Source organism: Rhinolophus sinicus, chromosome 7 (assembly GCF_057876585.1).
Source record: "Rhinolophus sinicus isolate RSI-liver-muscle chromosome 7, RSI-T2T, whole genome shotgun sequence".
Taxonomy (NCBI): domain Eukaryota; kingdom Metazoa; phylum Chordata; class Mammalia; order Chiroptera; family Rhinolophidae; genus Rhinolophus; species Rhinolophus sinicus.
In genome coordinates, this window is record NC_142507.1 from 42,379,027 (window position 1) to 42,399,325 (window position 20,299).

Genomic DNA, 20,299 nt, shown 5'->3' on the forward strand with positions numbered 1-20,299 from the left:
AGTAATGCTGCTATGCATATGAGTGTACAAATACTTTTCCAGACCCTGCTTTCAACTCTTTTTGTTATATACCCAGAAGTGGGGCTGCTGGATCACACGGTAGTTCTATTTTTAATTTTTTTGAGGAACCACCATACTGTTTTCCACAGTGGCTGTACCATTTTACATCCCCCCCAACAGTGCACGAGTTCCAATATTCTCCACATCCTTACAAACACTTTAATTTTTTTGGTAATGGCCATCCTAATGGATGTAAAGTGTTATCTCATTGTGGTTTTCACTCACATTTCCCTAATGATTAGTGCTGTAGAACATCTTTTCATGTGCTTATTAGCCATTTGCATATTTTCTTTGGAGAAATGTCTATTCAAGTCCTCTGCCATTTTTTAATCAGGTTGTTTGGGGTGAGTTTTTTTTGGGGGGGTACTGTTGAGTTGTAGGAATTTGTCACGTCCAGCGCAACACGGGCAGTGAGGGTGCGAGAAGGGGCAGTTTGGGTTTTTTAGAAAGAAACAGAGACTTAATGCAGTTAAATCTCTCCGAAGGCCAGGGGTCTCTCAGTCTCAGAGGACTGGAGCCCAGAATATGGCTGACTGGGGGTTTTTATTGAATAGGTATGCAAAAACAAGAGAAAACAACATTGTTTTGTACACGGTCTCTGAAACTCACACATCATAACAGAAAAATATTTATCTCAATCACCCTTTGTCAGTCAACAGCTGAAGCATGTCCTAATTAAGGTACGTACCTTCTCAGAGTCAGAACGGTCAAGTCTCTTATTTTGTAAGTTCCCTTGAGCTAAGTGGAGAGAACTGATCTTTATTGTTTTTGTAACTTCTCTCACAAACAGGTGCCAGGGAAAAGGCAGAACCGGCAACAGCTTTTCCCAGGCAGGGGGAAGAGGAGGCAAGGCCTCTTCCCATATCCTTCTAAGGCAGCTCATTGGTGTCCCCACTCGGTTCCGCCTGGCTTAGGTTGTATCTCCCGTGAGATATCTTACCCGTCTTTGGCTGAAAACCATCTTTTGGGGACCAGACAGAGAGACATAAGGTGTAAACATAAGGATGGAACAAAGACCCAGAAAGGCACAGTCTCACAGACTCTTCTTTCCTTAAGGAAAGACATGGGGGGACAGTTGGCTAGGCTGTTGTGTGACTACAGGAATTCTTTATATATTCTGGATATTAATCCTTTATCAGATATATGATTTGCAAATGTTTGATCCCATTTCATGGGTTGCCTTTTCAGTTGATTGTATCATTTGGCTTATTACAATTTTTGAAAAATAATTAAAACATTTAAAAAATAAATTTTGAATCAGACCTCTAAAGCTTTTGCCGAGGAGTTAAGAATTTCAGCTGCACAACCCTCCCATCCCCACTCTCCTTCCCTGTACCCCCAACTGAGAATGCAGGTCCTTCAGTTTTCTCTTTTTTTCTTTCACATGAACTTCCCAGAATCTAGTCACCTCCATGAAAAAGTGTGGAGGCACAGGAAAAAGGACATATGAAACCAGATAACTTACTGAAGATCATTTCTAGTGCTTATTACCGTGTTTCCCTGAAAATAAGACCTAGCCGGACCATCAGCTCTAATGCATTTTTTGGAGTAAAAATATAAGACCCGGTCTTATTTTACTATAAATTAATATAAGACCCGGTCGTATTTTATATATATTCTTGCTCCAAAAGACACATTAGAGCTGATGGTCCGGCTAGGTCTTATTTTCGGGGAAATGCAGTATCTAATGCATTGCAAAATGAATTCCACATCCCATATGATATAGGAGGGTCTTAAAGTTTACTCCCTGTCGTGCGGGAGACCCTGCTCGCCACGCCATTTTTCAGGCGGGGCGGCCTGCGGGGTCTCAGCTCCCGCTCCCCACACAAGAACGCAGGATATGGTGAGACCAAAAAGGAACACCCACGGAGCCATAGGTAGGGGAGTCATACCACTACGGTCTCACTGGAGGCTGGGCCCACTGGACGTGTGACCTGCCGTCCACCTTTCCGCCGACCGACCCTCCTCCACTCTCCTCGACTCTGTTCCTCTCCTCTCTTCCACTCTCCTCGGCTCTCCTCGGCTCTCCTCTTCCGCTCTCCTTGGCTCTGCTCGGCTCCTCGGCAATCGTCGGCAGTCCTTGGCTCTCCTCCGGAGCCGCAGCAGTTATACCAGTGGCCAATCGGCTAACCGGCCACAGCCGACGGCCATCCACCACCCGAGCCACGTGAGGCCGATAGCCTGTAAACTACTTTCTGGGGCTCTGTCCCCACACTCCCTGATAGTGATTAAGGTAGAATACAAAATTTTATGCACATTTTTTACCATGAAGTTGAGCTGGTCTGTATCAAGAAATTGTCCTTTTTCCTAGTTTTAAACTTAACACTAATAACCTCCTAACATATCTGAAATGTGTGAAATTAAGCATAAAAGTAAACTAGAGAGGAAATTACAGCCTATCTTTAGCAAAGTTCCCCTCTGTTTGCCTGAGAAGTAGGAAAACTGGGTGCCCACGGAATATCCATAGCCAATTAGACTTTATTTCTTCCTAAAGCACTCAATTCAACATATTTTTAGTCTAAGTTAGAATTAATACATTTTGCCAGGCTTTTATTAATCAACTTCCACAATATATTCAAGACAGAAAGTTCTCTAGATCTTGAATAAAAGAGGTAGAAGGCAAACAAAGTTAGGCAGTTGCCACGGGTTAAAAAGTCAGTCAGTAGCAGAACTTTAAAAAGAAACTTAAGAAATTGATTGTAGGGTTCATCCACTGGACCACCCTACCTCCAAGTACACTGGAAAAAATACCACTCTAAATTGAAAGCCACAGACACTGAGGAACAAGAATAGTTTTAGGTGTCAAGAGGTCTTTATTGAAATAATAGCACAGTTACACTTCTAATAACCCTTTCCACTTGTATACAATAGCTTAAAAATGCTTGCTACATACAGTGCACAGACAGTTCAATAATTAGAACCAACTCAACTGCATTTGAAATAAATAAAATAGCCTATTTAATAATTTAAAGTAAAATTACTGTACAATATGAAAATAAAGATACATGAATGTTAGAATCTACAGTGTTGTAGAAATAAAATCATTATTTTGCATTACACAAAACAGTGCAAGAAAAAAAAATCCAAATAAGCTTTTGGAGTGCAAAGTTTAAATTTCTTATGTTAAAATTATCATGCAGACATAGCATTTCAAGCCATGCTATAGTCTATGGCAAAGTTCTCATTTTTTAGAGGAAAAATGCTAGCCAGTAAATTTACTGTACCATCAAGTGTATCACGCAACGCTGCTGCTCTGCTTCTACAGTACAATTTAGAAGGGAGGTATCTTGTTGCATTCAAAAAATTGAAATTAACAAGTTTCTGAAGCAAACACATTTACCTATTAAGCCCGAAACAAAATAATGTGACAAAGTAGTAATTATATCCCTGGGTTTAAGAAAAAAGAAAAGGCCTATACCACATAATGAATGAAGAAGCAGTTTCCCACCCATCTTTAAACTCCATAATGATCCTTAATGAAAACAACCATTTAACTTTTGAGAGACCTAAAATTCTGACCTCTAGCTGACAAGTGATACAATATCACGGGATTGTGAGAAAAGCAAACTTTCTGAACACCTATACTTAATCTGTGTAGAACTTGGTTGCGTTACATGTAATAATATGCTTAAAGTATAGTTAAATTTCCATGTGTATATAAAAGTGTTATTTAGGCAAAGACCAAGGAATGCATTTAATACTAAACCGTAAACACATCGCCCACCTTGACTTGGAGTGCACAATGACAACGTAAGAGCTCTTCCGCAGACTTTGGCAACAAGACTACATACAGCAGGTCACAGCAGCACGAGCTCACATGGAAGACGGAAAGAACTGCAGAATAACACCACCCAACAGCTCCTACCAAAGGGGTACATGGTATAAGCGGCCTCCTCGTGCTACCACACTCCTGGTCAGTCTATGTTCTTCACACTGGGAATTTTCACAACTCAGTAGTCTTAGGTCTCCGTGCCTTCACTGCATAGATGCCGCCAGGTGTACTCTACCCATTGTAAGTCCAGAGGGTTACAGTTCTGTCCGCAGAGGACGACAGGAAGGAAAGATCCTGGGTGTGCCATCTGCACTGAATCACTTTATCCTTGTGCTCTCCCACCACCATGATGGGAAGCTGTTTAGTGAGGTCTCCTAAATCAACAAAGGAAAGAGATACTGATTTACAATACAAAATAAGCATATGAAAAGATTTCACAAACTTTCTGTTACTTTAAAACATGACAGTATAAAAAAATCCTAAACTACAGTGATACATTGAAAGATTTAAACAGGGATAAGTTACTGAAAACCTAATCATGTCAGTAGAATTTGGTAACATATACACAGCAACACTGACACAGCTGCCACCTGCTCCTTGAAACTCACTAAACGTGATCTCTCCCTGACTTTCATGCCACTACATCTCGGTCTCCTTTGCTGATTTCCTGTCTCTTCCTGACTTCATGTTTGATGAATCCCAGGAGTCAAACCAGATTTCTTGTTCCCTTTATCCTTCACTTCCTAGGAAATTTCATCTAGTATCATGGCTCCATGACCATTATACACTTATGAGTCACACACACTTCATCTCCAACCTTGACTTCTCACCTGAACTCCAGACTAGGAGCCAAACAGCTATTCGACATCTCATTGATTGCCTGACAGCCATCTTAAATTTAACTTGTTTAAAACAAACTCTTGACTTTCTTGCCTAACCCTGTTCCCCCCTTCCCTGTCTTCCTCATCTCAGTTAATAGCACCATCCGCTCATGCCAAAAACCTAGGAATCAGCATTGATTCCTTTTTCCCCTCACTTCCCAAATTTAATTCAAACAAATTAAAATACCCAAATTCAGACACTTCTTACCACCTCCACCTCTTCCACCCTAGTCCAAGCCACCATCTTCTCTCACTTGAACTTTTGCAATAGCTCCTCACTGATACTTGTCCTTATAATCCATTCTCCCTACAAAACTCAAAATTGTCTTTTAAATGTAATTTAGATCTTATTACACTGTTTTAAATCTTCCAAGCGATTCCCATTATGTTTTTAAAATGCCTATAAAACCCTGCCTCTGACTTATTCTCCTGCCTCTCCCTCCTTTGGTTCCCCAGCTTCTTGCAGGGTCACAAACATGCCCCAGCATCTTACACTTGCTGTGGTCTTCGCCTACGGTCCTCGGAGGCCTTGTTCCTTCTCATCACTCAGGTCTCTGTGCAAATGGACCTTCCCTGGAGAGACCTACTCTATCCTATCGAAATTAGCCTTCTCCTATCCACCCGTCACTCTCTCCTATCTTGCAAATTTTTTTTAGTAGCACTTGCCAACACCTAAAATTACATTATTTACTGATTTACTTCTTACTGACCTCTAAAATGAGAGCTCTATCAAGGAGCATGTTACCTGTCTTATTAATCTTTCTGTCTGTCCCTAGTTGGTACACAATAAATATTTACTTAATTAATATTTAAAAATACTAGATACTGAAGATATAATTACACAGATTACACACCAAGATTTTTAAAGTAGAAGCAAATGGGAGCACATAAATGCATATTTTAACATCCACTGTCACTGAACTCAAAATGATTAAGTGCAATAATGTTGATTCTTTTAAATTTTTAAAACTATTTCACAATAAAAATAAGACTATTCACTCGATTTATTTAATAATTTCCTATAATTCATCTCAATACAGTACTAATAATTTGAGCAGTAAATACTATACAACTAAAATTTTAAAATGTCATATACTCAATCTCACCAGATTAACAAAAAAGATCCCACATAGAAAAGGAGAGACTAAAAAAAAAACAAGAAATAAGTCAATCTCCATCACCTTGTAGGTCTGTCACCTTTATTTTCATATCATAGGATCCTGTTAGCAAGTAGTGAGCTCCAGGAGAGAATCGAACAGAGCGAACGTCACTGGAATGAGGGTGGTAACTTTGTACCATTCTTCCTCCTCTTATGTCATACAACATGCAGCTAGAATCTTCTTGTCCTGTAGCTAAGAGACGGCCGCTGGGATCTACAGCTACAGATGCCACTGCACTGCCTGGAAAGCAGGAGGAACGGAAGTTTCAATGTGGAAAAACCAATATAGAAAACGGCAACAGCCCATTATGCTCACTGAACCATACACTGAAAACTTAATGTAGCTTACCAATACTGCTCGGTTACGGGAAAAATCCAAATCAACAGTCAACCAATAAACACTTGTGTTCTTTTTAGGGGCAAAGCATGAAGCAAGATTCTGTGAAAAATGAGAAAGTCCATCTTTTTGTCACCTGGGAGAACCTCCTGGACACCGTTACCTACAGTGCAATAGATGAATCACTTTTCCTAATGCAGCATTTTTTTCACTGACAGATAAGTGTCCAGAAATAGCCCCATACCCAGCTCAGCGTCTAGCTGGGAGAACAAGAAATTAAATTTTAAAAAATATGTTTTTGGACGCCGTGTAGAAAATCTCTCTAAGTAACACATGATTAACCACCAATGGGAACTAAACAAAAAAATAAGCTCTAAGGCCACAGGCTGGAGCCCTAACTCTGGACCACGCATCTGTCTTCAGTGGGAGCAATAGTGTTCCCAACGGGGTGCAAAATGGTGCTCAGGGTACAAAAAAATCTTAACCATTAACAATGGTTTGTAGCTCCCCAAAGCACAACTGCACCCAACAAAATCTTACCTAGTATTTAAGTTCTCTTGTTAGGAAAAAAATTAATTTACTTTCCCCTTAGCCAGGGCAATAATAAAAACAAGGCTGAAGAACAACTGTTCTAGACCAAAGTGGCCTGGGAGGACTTCACAGAAAAAAGGGACCTAACTCAGATCTCAAAGGATAGCAAACAGCATAAATAAGTGTGTGTGTTTATATGTATTACACACACACGTAATTAAAATAATCTTTGCGTGAAATTTTGAGAGAGAAGAGGGCTATATGACCAGGAAGAATTACAAGAGAAACTGTTTCCAGGGAACGTGTAACACTGGGTAAGGATAGAGAGCTTAGTGCGGCTGGAGTTACTAGGTTTAACCAGTTAACATGACAGGTAGCCTGTAGCTGAGACATAAAAGGCAGATGAGGCCCGACTGCCGGGCATCTTGAATCCCACACTGCAGAGTGTGCACTCACTCCTGTGCACAGTGAGCCATCACTGCAGGTTTCTGAGGAAGAGAATTACATGATCCAAGCAGTACTTTGGGAAGATTAACTCAGGTGAAAATGGGTATCAAATTAAAATGCACAGACTATAGAGAAGGGAAGCCACTGGAACACAAGATAGCATGAAGTAACAAGAGAAGCAGGGCTTAAACGATAGACAGATTTCAGACAAAAATATAAATAAAGAATCAACAGTCTTGGCAATTAACTGCCTGGATGGTGGCAAAAAAAGGAGTGAAAAATGAGTCCCAGATTTCAAATCTAGTTGCGTGAGGAAATAAGAGACCCATTATAAAAAACAGGGAAAACGGGAAGAAGAGCTGATATGCAGGGGAAACATATTTTTATTAGTTTCACAAACGCATAGTTCGTGGTACAAACAGAAATCCGGGTTCATTTATTCAACAGTTATTAGATCATTACTCCCTCGCGCCAGCACTATCGAGAGGAGGGCCTAGCCGTTAGAAGACACGTGGAAGAACGCTGAAGGCCAAGGAGACGGCGCGTGACTTCACTGCAGGTGGGAGGAGTTTGGCATGTTCCAGGAACTTAAAGGAAAGAAGCAAGTGATCTGAGATGAGACTAGAAGGGCACACGAGGCCAGATCCAGCAGGGTCTCGTAGGCCGTGCCAGAATCTGCACTTTAACCTAAGAGCAACGTGACGTCATCGAGGTGTTGTAAGCAAGGTGTAATGTGCTCCGGCTGCTGCGTGGCCACAGAATGGAGGGGGCCGGTAGAAGCGCAGAGCAGAGGAAGGAAGCTCCCGTGGTGGCTACATTGAGAGATGGTGGTTTATCCTATAGTGGTGGCAGTAAGATGAAAAGTAGTAGGTGGGCTTAAGATAGATTTTGGAGGCAAAAACACAGGATTTGCTTTTAGATTGGATTCTGGAGGAAAGAGAGATGGGGGAGAGTGGGTCCAGGGAGACTCCAGGGTTTCTGGCATGAACAATGGCTGGCTGGGACCATGTAGGTGAGGAGGTCTGGGGCAGTTACATTTGAGGGGAGAGGTCACGATTCAATAGTTTTGTTTGGCACATGGAAAGTTAGAGATGTCCTGTGAGATATCCAAAAGGAGAGGTCAAGTAGGTGGGTTACAAATACGAGCCTGCACGCAGCAGTTTGGGCTAGAGGATGAAAATTTAAGTATAACTTGTATCAGCATACAAGTTATACTTAAAGCTGGGGGAATCGATGTACTCACCTAGAGAAAGAAAGCAGACAAAGGTCCTGCGCCCTGGGACTTTAGTCCCTGCCAAAATTTCAAGGTTGAGCAGAGGAGGAAGAGCAGCAAAGGAGTAGTCCTCCAGAAAGGTAAAAGAAGAGTAGAACGCCCAGAAGAAAGGGGAAGAGGTCAGCTCTTATACGCCCCTGAGAGCTGAAGTCAAATGAGGATTTAAAAACGTTTTGACAACATGAAGGTTAATGGTGATCTTGGAAAGGCAGCTCTTGTTAGAGGGGTGGCAGCAGGAGACAGACTGGGGTAGGCTGAAGACTGAGGGCGAGGAAATGAAAACAGTGTATGTAGGCGAGATTTTTGTTGAGACATCTGGGTAAGAAAGGGAGCAAAATATTAGGGGCAGAACTGGGAGGGGGATTAGGAGGTCAACAAAGAAACTTTGGGGCATTGCCAATTCTATAAAATGTTTGTATATATGTATATATGGGAGAGAAACACAGAAGGAGAGATCTGGTAGACAAAGAGACATTAACGTTGCAAGAGAGAGAAGATGACCAAAAAATTGAAGTCTCTGAAAGGAGAGAAAAGGGGCCAAAAATAATTTCGGACAAGGGGACAGTTGAGAGATAAATTCAAGGTAAGTGCATAGAAACTAAGCAAACAAAACAAAATATAATTATTAACACCAAGGTCTAAATGGCCCTGCTAACAGGATAATTAGGGCATGATATTAATCTCCCTGGGCCTCGGTTTCCTAAGCTGAATATTATTTTTACAAATAAAGTAATAGATAAAAGCATTTTTGGAAGAACTTAAAGTACTCCATGAAAATACCAAGTATTTATTTTACCATTGTTCTTTTTCTTTTTTTTAACATATATGTTGCAGGGGAGAAGACGTAGGTGAGTGCAGTTTATAAAGTTTCTTCCTCATCAAAATTCATTTAAATTCTAGAAAAACCTACCAGTTCCATGGAATGTTGTGCCAACAACACGAACACAGCTTGGTACTCGAAGATCCCAGAATCTAACAGTCTTATCTTGGGAACCAGATGCAATCATCCAGCCACTCCAGGTATAAAGTGCTAAAATATGGCCTATTAAAGATCAGATACTCAGTTATTAACGAGGAATGGTACTTTTCTAAAACACATTCAAAGCTAAGTACTCCTTATTATTGTGCATGCCATGGTCTGGTTAATCAAATGTACTATGTGGTAGAGATTTTCCACATATGTACATCGGTGATTCAGTGTTTTAGGACCTCATATTAGTACTTAAAAAACATTTTCACTTGAAATTATGCTAAATTTTCCACAGAGGAAACACAGGACTGTGGGGTTAGGTCACCAGCTTTGGACGAGACAGACCTAGGGTTATATCTCAGTTCTGCCACATTTAGCCATAAGATATTAGCCAAGTCATTTTGCTTTTTCAAGTTTCGCTTTCTTCATGGATAAGATGGAGATAAAACTTTCTGCCTCATAAAGTCGTTGTGAGGATTAAATTAAGGAATTATGTGTATAAGTAAAGGATTTAACACAGCGAAATGTTACCTATCATTACTGTGTTGTCAACTAAAGTTCACAATTTAAATTTCTGACAGAAAAATTTCCTGTCTTGAAGAAATCTGGTTTGATGAAATATATCCCATTAATGAAATGCAGAAGGGGAAAAGCACAGGTTGAATCAACAGGAAAGACAGCCTCTGAGACTGATGGCACATACCTGTATGTCCACTCAGAGCATGCAGCCCCTGGCCTCGTTGACAATCGGTTGTATAAATATTACAGTCCCCTGCGCCAGCACTTATCAAAATAGCTCCACCACTTTCCGGGCCTTCCATAAATGCCAAGTCTCTAATTGTCCCATCATGCATGCTAAATTCCAGATCTGGTCCTGAAACAGCAATAAGAATTAAAACAAAAAGATGCTGCTCAACTTACTGTGATAATTTGAGATTGCTAAACTGCCTCAGAATTGACCAAGGATAAGGTAGAGTGGTATGGCGTATATTTTCATTTAGGGATTGGTATTATAACCAATTTCACTTTACTGAGCAAAGAAAGAACTTCAAGAAATCAAAATACTGATTCAGATCTCATCATCTCTAAAACAGAGCTATACGTAGTTCATCTCTTTTACCCCACAGAAAGTGAAAGAGAAGACAGATACTCTCTAGAAAACATACACTAATAAAATTCTGGTAGTTGTTTAAAAGTTATTTTTCTGGTAACAGTCATTTCCCCAGGATTAGACACAACCTGGCGACCTGTAAGAACTTACTAAAAAAGAATAATGCCTCATGAATGCAACTAAGCAATTAGAATGTAAAAAAATTCTTCTTAAGGCTGTATTCCTAGATGTTATTAAAAACAGTACAGACGTATATCAGAAATACAACATGGGGAAACATCAACATACACTGGTGAGCTATTGCTTGCACACTTGGGCCCTACCTGTTGCATTACAAGTCTCTGCATTGAAGGGCAGCACTTTGACGTATTTGTCATTTGATCCTGTTGCTAATAACTGTCCGCAAGGACTCCATGCCACGCAGTAAATGGATCCTTTATGATGTTTATTCCTTTTAAAACGCACCACTGGCTGCTTAGGGGTGTCGTGTGTACTAAAAAGAAAAATTACAGAAAAACACTTCAATTTTGTGCTTGCTAAAGTTAATGAACAGAAGTTCTCTATGATGGTTGTTCTTGAGGGAGGGAGCAAAGAGAGCATCAGACAAGATGTTAATAACAATTTTCAACATCTCAGATGAAATAAATTTAAAGTATTTTTAAAATCCAAAAGTAAAATTATAAATCATTATTATACTAATCTGACTCTTATTTCAGACCACATAGGGAACACGGTATTTTTCTTAAAACCTCCATTTCACATATTTTTCAGGGATTTTAACTCAGAAACACAAAAGAATTTTAAAAGAGTTAAAAATGCTTGCAGGGGAGGCCGGATGGCTCAAAGGTTAGAGCGTGAGCTCTTGGTTGCTGGTTCAATTCTGGCAAGGGATGGTGAGCTGCGCCCCCTGCAATTAAGATTGAAAATGGCGACTGGACTTGGAGCTGAGCTGCGCCCTGCACAACTAGACTGACAGACAATGACTTGACTTGGAGCTGACGGGTCCTGGAAAAACACACTGTTCCCTAATATTCCCCAATAAAAATTTAAAAAAAAGAATGTTTGCAAACTCAGAAAGTTCAATAAACATTATATTAAACATATAATATGAGCAGTTGCCTGGTGTTGAGGGATGGATAAAAAATAAAGGAGGCAAGAGCTTGATCCAGAGTTTAAAGTCTGGCAGGGGCACATTTTGTCATGACAACCCACTTACAGTAACGTATAATGATAACATCAAGCCTGTGTAAGAAACTGTACATGTTTTTGAAGATTTATCCTAAAGGGTGAAAGGATTTACTTTAAACTACTTAAGCAAACAAGAAGGACAGAGCAAATATGACAGAAACTTTGACGACTACTGCATTTTAGTGTTCTAGTCTCTACTTTCGTGTATCCTTTAAATTTTTCATAATTAAGAAATTTTTAAAACCAAGAAAAAAGATGGCTAAATCTCCAATGCCCAGAAGGTGCTTAATATTGATCTAGAAAATAGATGAGATCGAAAGATTCTCTTTTCAGTTGTATATCCAATTCACCGCTAAGGCCCACTGATTCTTTCTTTAAATGGATTTTCCCTCCATCCATTGTGCTCCATCTCTATTGCCATTACGCTAGCCGTCAATGACAACAGCCTCCTTCCTTTTCTCCTAACATCCACTCTTACTGCCATCTGACCCACAGCCAGAGTGAGCGTCTCAAAATATACTTAGCTCACAACACTGCTCTGCTCAAAACTTTCAGCGGCTTCCCCCTGCACCCAGGATAAAACACAAAATGACTACAAAGCTCTGCATGTCTATCTCTATAGCCTCATCACAATCCAACTCATTACTCCAGGCAAATCTGAACTTATTTTGGTTCCTCAAAAAGCCAAGCTCCTTCTCACTTCATGCGCCCTTTGGTTTACTATCTTCTCCCTTCTCTTCACCTGGTGAGGTTCTCCTCATCCTCAGAACTCAGCTTTAATACGTCTTCCTCAGAAAGGCCTTTCTCTGACTCCCCAGTCCTCCAAATCCCCGCTTTACTTAACAGCACCTTGTACTTTTTCTTCACACCTAACACAACGTATAATTACATTTGTTTGTGTGTTTATTTGCATAATGTTCATCTTCCCCACTAAACTAGAAATTCCATAAAGTCAAAGAATGTGTTCCTTTAATCACAACTGTCCCCAAACCCTAGAATAGTACCTAGCACATAGGAGCTCAAAATCTATTAATTAAATAAATTTATTTTCATAAAAATCACTTTTTTCATGAAGTTTATGAAACATCTATGCCAGCATAAGAAATACAAAAAGGAGAAACAGTTAACTTAAGGTCAGGTTAACCCTAAACATACAAGTCTTTGACTCTGTCTCCATAATTACTGCTATTTTCCATTCCTTGATCTGGAATTCTGCCTATGTTCGCTCATGTATTCCTATTTAACTAACATTAATGAGCACCAATAAATTATATTACTATCATCTAGCATGAGGCCTATTCCCTTTCCCAACATTTAAATGCTACTTCAGTGCAAAAGCCTAAATTTCTGCTTTCAGATACAGATACCCCAAAAAAATGCAAATAAATATTGTCACCCCTCTGTTCTCCAAACTAGGATTATAATAAAAATGACTTAAGAGTTGTAAAAAATTTCCAATGGTATGAATGGTATGAAAACTATTCCATTTGTGCAATTCATTTCTCTAATCACAAAATCTGCCAAATACCTCATGGTCTTTATTATGCTGATTTATTCTGATAGTAAAAGCCTTAACAAATAAATTGACAAAAAGAGTACCTAATCAAAGAGTAAGGCGTTCAAATTCAGTTTTCTGTGAGGTTATATACATAAACTATGTGCTTTCTCAGTAACTTTAAAGAATTAGTCATATGCCTAATAAGGTCATATGTCCATTTTTAGTGCCATATGCCCTTAAAGACATATGCATTATTTTCAAATCCTGTTAAAAAGGAGGTAAAATCAGGTTGACCAACCGCAAATGGAATTTTTGTATGTCAAAATGGTCAAATATCAGCAATTTCATATAATGCAACCTAATACTTCTTTGAAGCTATTATTATAAGAATTTTTTTTATTTTCTCAAAGAATATAACTAGCATTACTTTATCTTATATAATTTAACTGGAATATAGGAATTTTTAATATTAAAGAAACAAAATACAAAAGCCAAGGAAATAAGGAAAATTAGAGCTAAATAAACAATGGCCTAACTGAAAACATTTTAATCAATAATTCTTATGTATATTTCCTAAGCACTGAAAATAAAAATTAAAAAGCTTAATAAACAGACATAGAAATTAAACACTGCTGAATGGCAATTCTGAGAAAGCAACAAAGATAACTAAATTAAAAACTAAAGCAAGAATGCCAGTACAAACCATTTATCCTTACCTTGGATCAATTACTTCTGGATAGGCACATACTCTCAGTGTTTTTGAATTTGAACCGACAGCATATAAACCACCACCTGGATGAAAAGCCACTGCTCTAACAGCCTGTGTGTCTTCTAGGGTATTAATACAAACAAACTGCTTTTTTGATTTGTCATCCTATGGAAAGAATGAACATGAAAGTCATCCGATGCAAAAAATGAATTTGAAATAATTCATCTTTACCCCATTTTAAATTAATTTGAACCTGTATTATTCACTTTATCACTTTCTGTTTGTGACCTACAATCATATATTCTTTTAAATGGCAAACCCAATTAACTCCGATTTTTCCATTTTTTACTCCTCATCGCTAAACTAAGCTCAGACAGGTTACAGAAATTCAAGTTTTTCTTCACTATGACAAAGTATAATACACATTCCCATACCAAGTTCTCTTTAACTGTCAATGAAAAAGAAATAGCCCACATATATAGTTCTTACAAAAACAACATTATTTGTGTTTCTAAAAGTAGGAAGTATAAAGGACTGTTCTTTAGTACACGTAGGGTAAAAAAAAAAAAGTTGACATTATCTCCAGCAATCAATACTTTAATATTTCAAACTGAAATTGTAAAATACCCTTTTGAAAATTGTAAAAATTATTTTAATCAGAACATTTAATTTGAACCTCATTTTTATTTTAAACTGTCAACCTGTCTGTCTGCCCACAGCCCTCTTCTGAGGAAGGCAAGTTGAAGCAGTTCTGCATAAAAGCTTTGGTGTCTCTTGCTACGGGTGTCATTTGAACCCACTCTGTTATCCTGACCAGGAATAACTGGCCCTGGAAGAAGGACATCCAGACTGAGAGTAGTCAACAGACCGACCAAACCCTGTCTTTGTGAAGTATGAGTGTCAAGTGCATACACAAAGGTAAGCCACTTTACCTCTGGTTGTATCCTGACAGCTCTAGGACCCATAGTATTATAACTGTGTATCAGTGACGAGATTATGCCTCTCCCTACCCAAACTTTTATGTATTCCTGCAACACATCCTTAAGGGGGAGGAGGGAGTCAACCTGATATGCCACATCATGTTTGTCTTGTATAATTGATTTAAATTATATTATTCATATGAATTTATTTGACTAGAAATGCTACATTTTTCTAATAATCCACATAAAGAAATATGACCGTTTGCCAAACGAATGGCATGGGTAGATAAGAATGGGCTATAGCATATTAATAATAATTACTACTAATAATTGCTTTATAGCAGAAGTGGCAGAGCAACAAATAAACTTTATTGCTCTTCTCCAGTGGGTTTTTTAATTTGTTGTCATTTTAAAAATAGTGTTCACATAAAAATCTACAGTTCCAGCTTCTCTTAGAAATCAAAAGAACTGGAAACACTAGGCAACCATGTTTCTTTGTGCAAGGGACAAATATTCCTATGTGCTTATCACAAAAATAGTCAAGTTATTCATTTATGTTAGCTGGTTGACCCCATAAGCCTCTGAAATAATAACTATGTCTATGGGGTTAAAACTGAAACTAGAGAAAATAAGAGTGAAGCTGTATACTAGTTAGGGAAGGATGTCTGATTCCAAAGGAAAAAGCAGGCACACTGATGAGAAGCCCACAGGAGGTATCAATAATAACTGAACAGTCAATCACAGGGTTTAGAGAGTAGTGCACAGCCCCAAGTCACGCACCAAGACCTCCACTGGGCCACTGATATGAATACTCTTAAATGTGCTTTCTGAGGCAACCTCTTCACGTAGTCTAGTGAAAGCTCAACTACCTTGAGATAAATACCGGCATTAACAATAATGACTATTTCCAACATTGGTCCTTTCTTTGAATTGAGAATTCCTTAGCAAACTTTGCAAGTATATATAAAAACACTGAAACCTTCTTCCCCAAAGTATTACCTCTTCCCCTCTTGACCTTGATAGATTGCCTGGAGAATCTCCAAAAGGTGGCTTAATGACCAAATGTTCTGATGAGCTGTGTGAGTAGAAATTCAAATAAAGTTTATTCTGAATATCAAAACAGAAACTCAATTAATTTATCCTTTCAATCTCTAATACTATTTTTTTTTTTTTTTTTTTTGGCAAATGACCTTATTTCCAGTCAAAGTTCCTCTCTGGAGCCATTTATTAAGAGGCTTTGGATTCAGTAACACCAAGCATAGTTGTAAGGAAGGAGTGAGAAGCCATTCTGGAAAGGAAAATAAGTCAAAGTCCAGAAGTTTTACAGTGAGATGTCAAGTACCGCAATCCTGGTTGCTACGTTTAAATCCCACTCCAGCCATGAACTTGGATTGGTGTTCAGGAAAATTATCTGGCCCAAGAGAAAAGGCTAACAGAAACTGACAGTTGAGGGCCCCACAATAAAACAATGTTTCTACTTTATCACTTTTTTGAGAGACCAACAGGTAGACAGATCCATCCATATATATAGACCTTCCTTCCAGTCAGCATTTTTTAAATGCCTGACTCTTCACAGATAGTAAAAGATTTCCAGATACTTGAAGAAAGCCTCCTAGATAAAACTCAGAGACTAAAACAAACAAACAAAAAAAGAATTTGCAAGAAGACAGGCAATTCAGGAAACAAATGCTACAATGATATAATTAAAATTCTTAGAGATATAAGAGGAAATAATACAGGAAACAAGAAAAAGATCTATAAAAAAACTTTAAGGGAAATTAGAGAATAAGAAAGAGCTCAAACAATTAAAATACGGTAGCAAAAAAAAATTAATCAATAGAAAATGGAGGTGAGGAAATTGCTCAATAACATGTTTTTCAATTTCCCAGAACTTAAGTTTCCAGTTTAAAAGGGCCCCAAAAGTACCCAGCAAAATGAAGGAAAATAGACACATTCTGATATATATCATAGTGAAGTTCTGGAACATCAGGGAAGAAAAGTCTAAAAAATTCCAAAGTTGAAAAATTATCCCACCTCATACAACAAAGGACCAGGTGAAAATGGCATCAGACTTCTTAACAAGAACACGAAACATGGAGCAATGCCTTTGAAACTCTCCTCAGAGTTTATGATTTCCATCCTAGAATTCTATACTCAGCTATGCTAACAAATCAAATGTGAAATATTTAGACATGCAAAATCTCAGAAACCTCACTTCTGTCGTACCTTTTCAGAAAACTACATGAGACCCTGAAAACAGGGATCCAATAGAGGGAAGAGGCAAAGGAAATTCCCAAGAGAATGATGAAGTAAAGTCCCAGGATTCTCTAGGCCTGAACAAAATGGCCTAGAAACAATGGATATAAACTGAAGCAGGAGTGATACTGGAGCGATGTCTCCCGAGGGGAAAAAAAATGGAAAAGAGCAAGTAGCTGATGTTTTTTACTAACTGGGTTGAAAATGGCAGCCAACTGGAAGCAGAAATCATGGGCAAAGATGGGTAAGATGAGGGATTCCATGTTATTTTGTTTTGTTATTTTGTCCACAATGCATAATAATATACTGGAATGCTTCCTACTCTACCATCTTGACCGGAAATCCGGGGATTCTGTTTTATATCAAGCCTTGAAGTGCTATTTGTCTTTTTAAACCATGTGTGTATATTATTTTGATCAAGATAAAAATTTAATTTTAAAATTTGAGTTCTTTTGGGGGTACACAAAACAAATGTTATAGGAACTGTAATAAATAAGCAAATATTAGATAAAATTATGCTCTTAAGTATAAAACTAGTTTTTGATACTAAATTTACAAAGCTGATTTCCTATAGGCATCCCAAATGCCAAAAGCAAGTTATGCATTTTCAAATGAACCACTCTCAAAGGTGTTTAATGTGAAGAGTAGATGAAGAAAATGCTCCTTCGCTATTCCCACTGCATAAATTAACACTTGTTTACTAATGATAGCAAGATAAAAAAATTTTCCTGACTAGTGAAAACATAAATATGCAAGAAGTCTCCACCTGCTGTAACTGCCAGCACTGCCAACACTATCGTGCTGCAATCATTCCATCCTGGGCCCTGGAAGTCTGCGAATCAAAAGATTATTTGTTGAAAGGTACCAATGGCAAGAGAAAAAAAAATCAGGGAGAAGATAAAGCCTAAAATTATATGATCTCTGAGTAAGATGGTTTATTAAAAACTAGATTGTCTTGGTGGTGGTAAGAAAACAAAAAGAAAAATAGGGGAGTAAAGACTATGAAAAGACTTACAAGCGAGTAGAAGGGAATATAGATAAATGAAGGCGGATTAGAAAAAGAAAACTTGGCAGGTAAAGAGCTCCAAACTATTTGTAAGGCTCCAAAGCAAAGTTCGTATGTCTATACTTCTATTCATTAATAGGAAGTTACTATTTCCAAGTTTTACAAAGTGAAGCACTTACATTTGGTTTCCACTAGAAGGTGATTCCTCAAGAAAAGGTATGTGGTTTGTTGCTCCAGGATTACGAGGAGTGCTTGTGTGGATATTTGAAGCGTCATGTGTTAATCTCGGACTAGAATCTTGGGGAGGTGTAGCAAAGCTAATTGCAGAACAATTATTAGATCCATTGCCTTTGCTCCCATTACATTGCTGGTTGAGCACTGAGACCTCATTGCCAAGGCTATCCATTCCAATATTTAATTCACCAAGCTTTTGAATGGACCTAAAAACAATGTAATTATATTAAAATAAAAACTTAATCACATTCCTAACATATATAAGATTAAAAGTTTTAGAAGCTAAATAAATAAATGCACATATAATATAGAATCTCTGGCTAGTTTAGTACTAAAACATTACCATCTTCAGCTTAGGACATAACCAAGATCCTGAAAGAAGATCCACATTTTCCTACAGTATACCACTGGAAAGGAAATAGGCATAACGGGTATCACCAACATTTTAAATACCTTTTACCTTAAAAATAGAAAAAAAAAACCTGTTTCTTCTCTGATATAACTTTGGTTTAATTTTTATTTTAAAACTTAATTTCCCAAAATAGTCAAAAATATCACCACTACCAAAATTTCTCACCAACAAAACGAAACAAGCCTTTTTCACTTCATCTGTCTAGTAATACCATGTCAACTAGGAAATAAATGACTAGAGCGGGCCGTGATGGGACAAAGGGGCATCCCTATGAGTCACACATTCCTTCATTCTACAAAGGCTATTTGCCAGACTCTGATCCAGACTCTAGGGAGATAACACAGGGAGCAAAAGAAGTTAGTCTCATGGCCCTTCCCTCTATATCACAGTAGCCTGATTCCTTCTGTTGGATTCAGGGCTCCAAAGGACACAAAAAGGAAGCTGCCAGGCTTCTTAAGATTTAGACCCAGAACGGGCCCAGCATCACTCTCTCCAGCCTGGATTCAATACTATGAGACAGGACTACACAAGGGGTATGATTACCAAGAGGTGTTGTGTTTCACTCTATTTTCTAACATTATTTTGTGTGTGTGTGTATGTGTGTGTGTGTGTGTTTAAGGCTTTAAAAAGACTTTAAGAGTAGTTGAATAGTACTAAAGAAATTGGCAGCCATTTCTAAATATCAGTTAAAAATTTTAAATAGGCAGCATTTCCAAAATATTATTCTATGAAACATTAACCATGTGAAATGCTCCCTATAAAAAAAAGTATGAGGTCAAATAAATTTGGTAGATGCTAAACATAGTCTAAAATGCTGACATATCATTTTGACTCTCAAAGGGGAAGAGGATGAGGAAGGGGCAGAATACGCCTCTAATAAGTGCCAAATCAGTGGTGCCAATTACTAGTACTAATAGAAACAAAATATCAAGAGGTATAAAGTAGTGATACAGTACTGTTAATAAAAATCCTATCATGCTTTAGTTGATGTTTTTTCAATAAGATCTATATAACACAACTCTTATTTCTCTTTCTCTTTCTATTCCTCTTGGAAGGAGAAGCAGAATTTAAATCTGGAAAGTAGCTCTGCTGCTAGAACGATTTGGAAGAATAAAACAATAAGGGCAAAAAGCATATTTTAATTTATAGATTCTATCTCTATTCAGTTGGTCCTTGGTATTAGTCAAGTACGTTAAAGTCCCCATACAGGCTCAGGTATATAAAACTTAAGGGCCTAGAAAAAAAACTGAATAAAAGTATATTAAATGGTTAAAAAACAAAATACATTAGAAAAAGTTAAGAGAACAACAGACAATTTATGTGAAACTAACTTACAAAAGTTTAGGATAAACATCCATTCATGCTTATAATAGACCTGGTTATCGGACAGATTTTTATAACATACTTACCTTTTAATGTAATTTTAAATTCTGATCTCTAATGAAATGGAGAGTAGCTGTTAAACAGTAACTATGCTCTAAACAGAACCTAAATTCCAAGAAATAATTTTAATCCTATTTATAATTGTCTTTAAA

At 37.9% G+C, this 20,299-nt stretch overlaps 1 protein-coding gene across 7 annotated transcripts in view; it reads right to left on the reverse strand.

Annotated features, from left to right (window-relative positions):
• Positions 1-2,850: 2,850 nt before the first annotated feature.
• The window catches only part of WDR47 (WD repeat domain 47), a 48,888-nt gene continuing 31,439 nt past the window's right edge, over positions 2,851-20,299 (reverse strand). For all 7 annotated transcript variants that reach the window (XM_019730539.3, XM_019730538.3, XM_074318377.2 and 4 more), the window contains 8 exons: positions 18,298-18,558; positions 15,856-15,931; positions 13,944-14,101; positions 10,865-11,034; positions 10,134-10,304; positions 9,371-9,502; positions 5,895-6,113; positions 2,851-4,206 (listed from right to left, as the gene is read on the reverse strand). In XM_019730539.3, the coding sequence (XP_019586098.2) occupies positions 4,064-4,206; positions 5,895-6,113; positions 9,371-9,502; positions 10,134-10,304; positions 10,865-11,034; positions 13,944-14,101; positions 15,856-15,931; positions 18,298-18,558 (1,330 nt within the window). In that variant the 3' untranslated portion in view covers positions 2,851-4,063. The remainder of the gene's footprint in view (positions 4,207-5,894; positions 6,114-9,370; positions 9,503-10,133; positions 10,305-10,864; positions 11,035-13,943; positions 14,102-15,855; positions 15,932-18,297; positions 18,559-20,299) is intronic.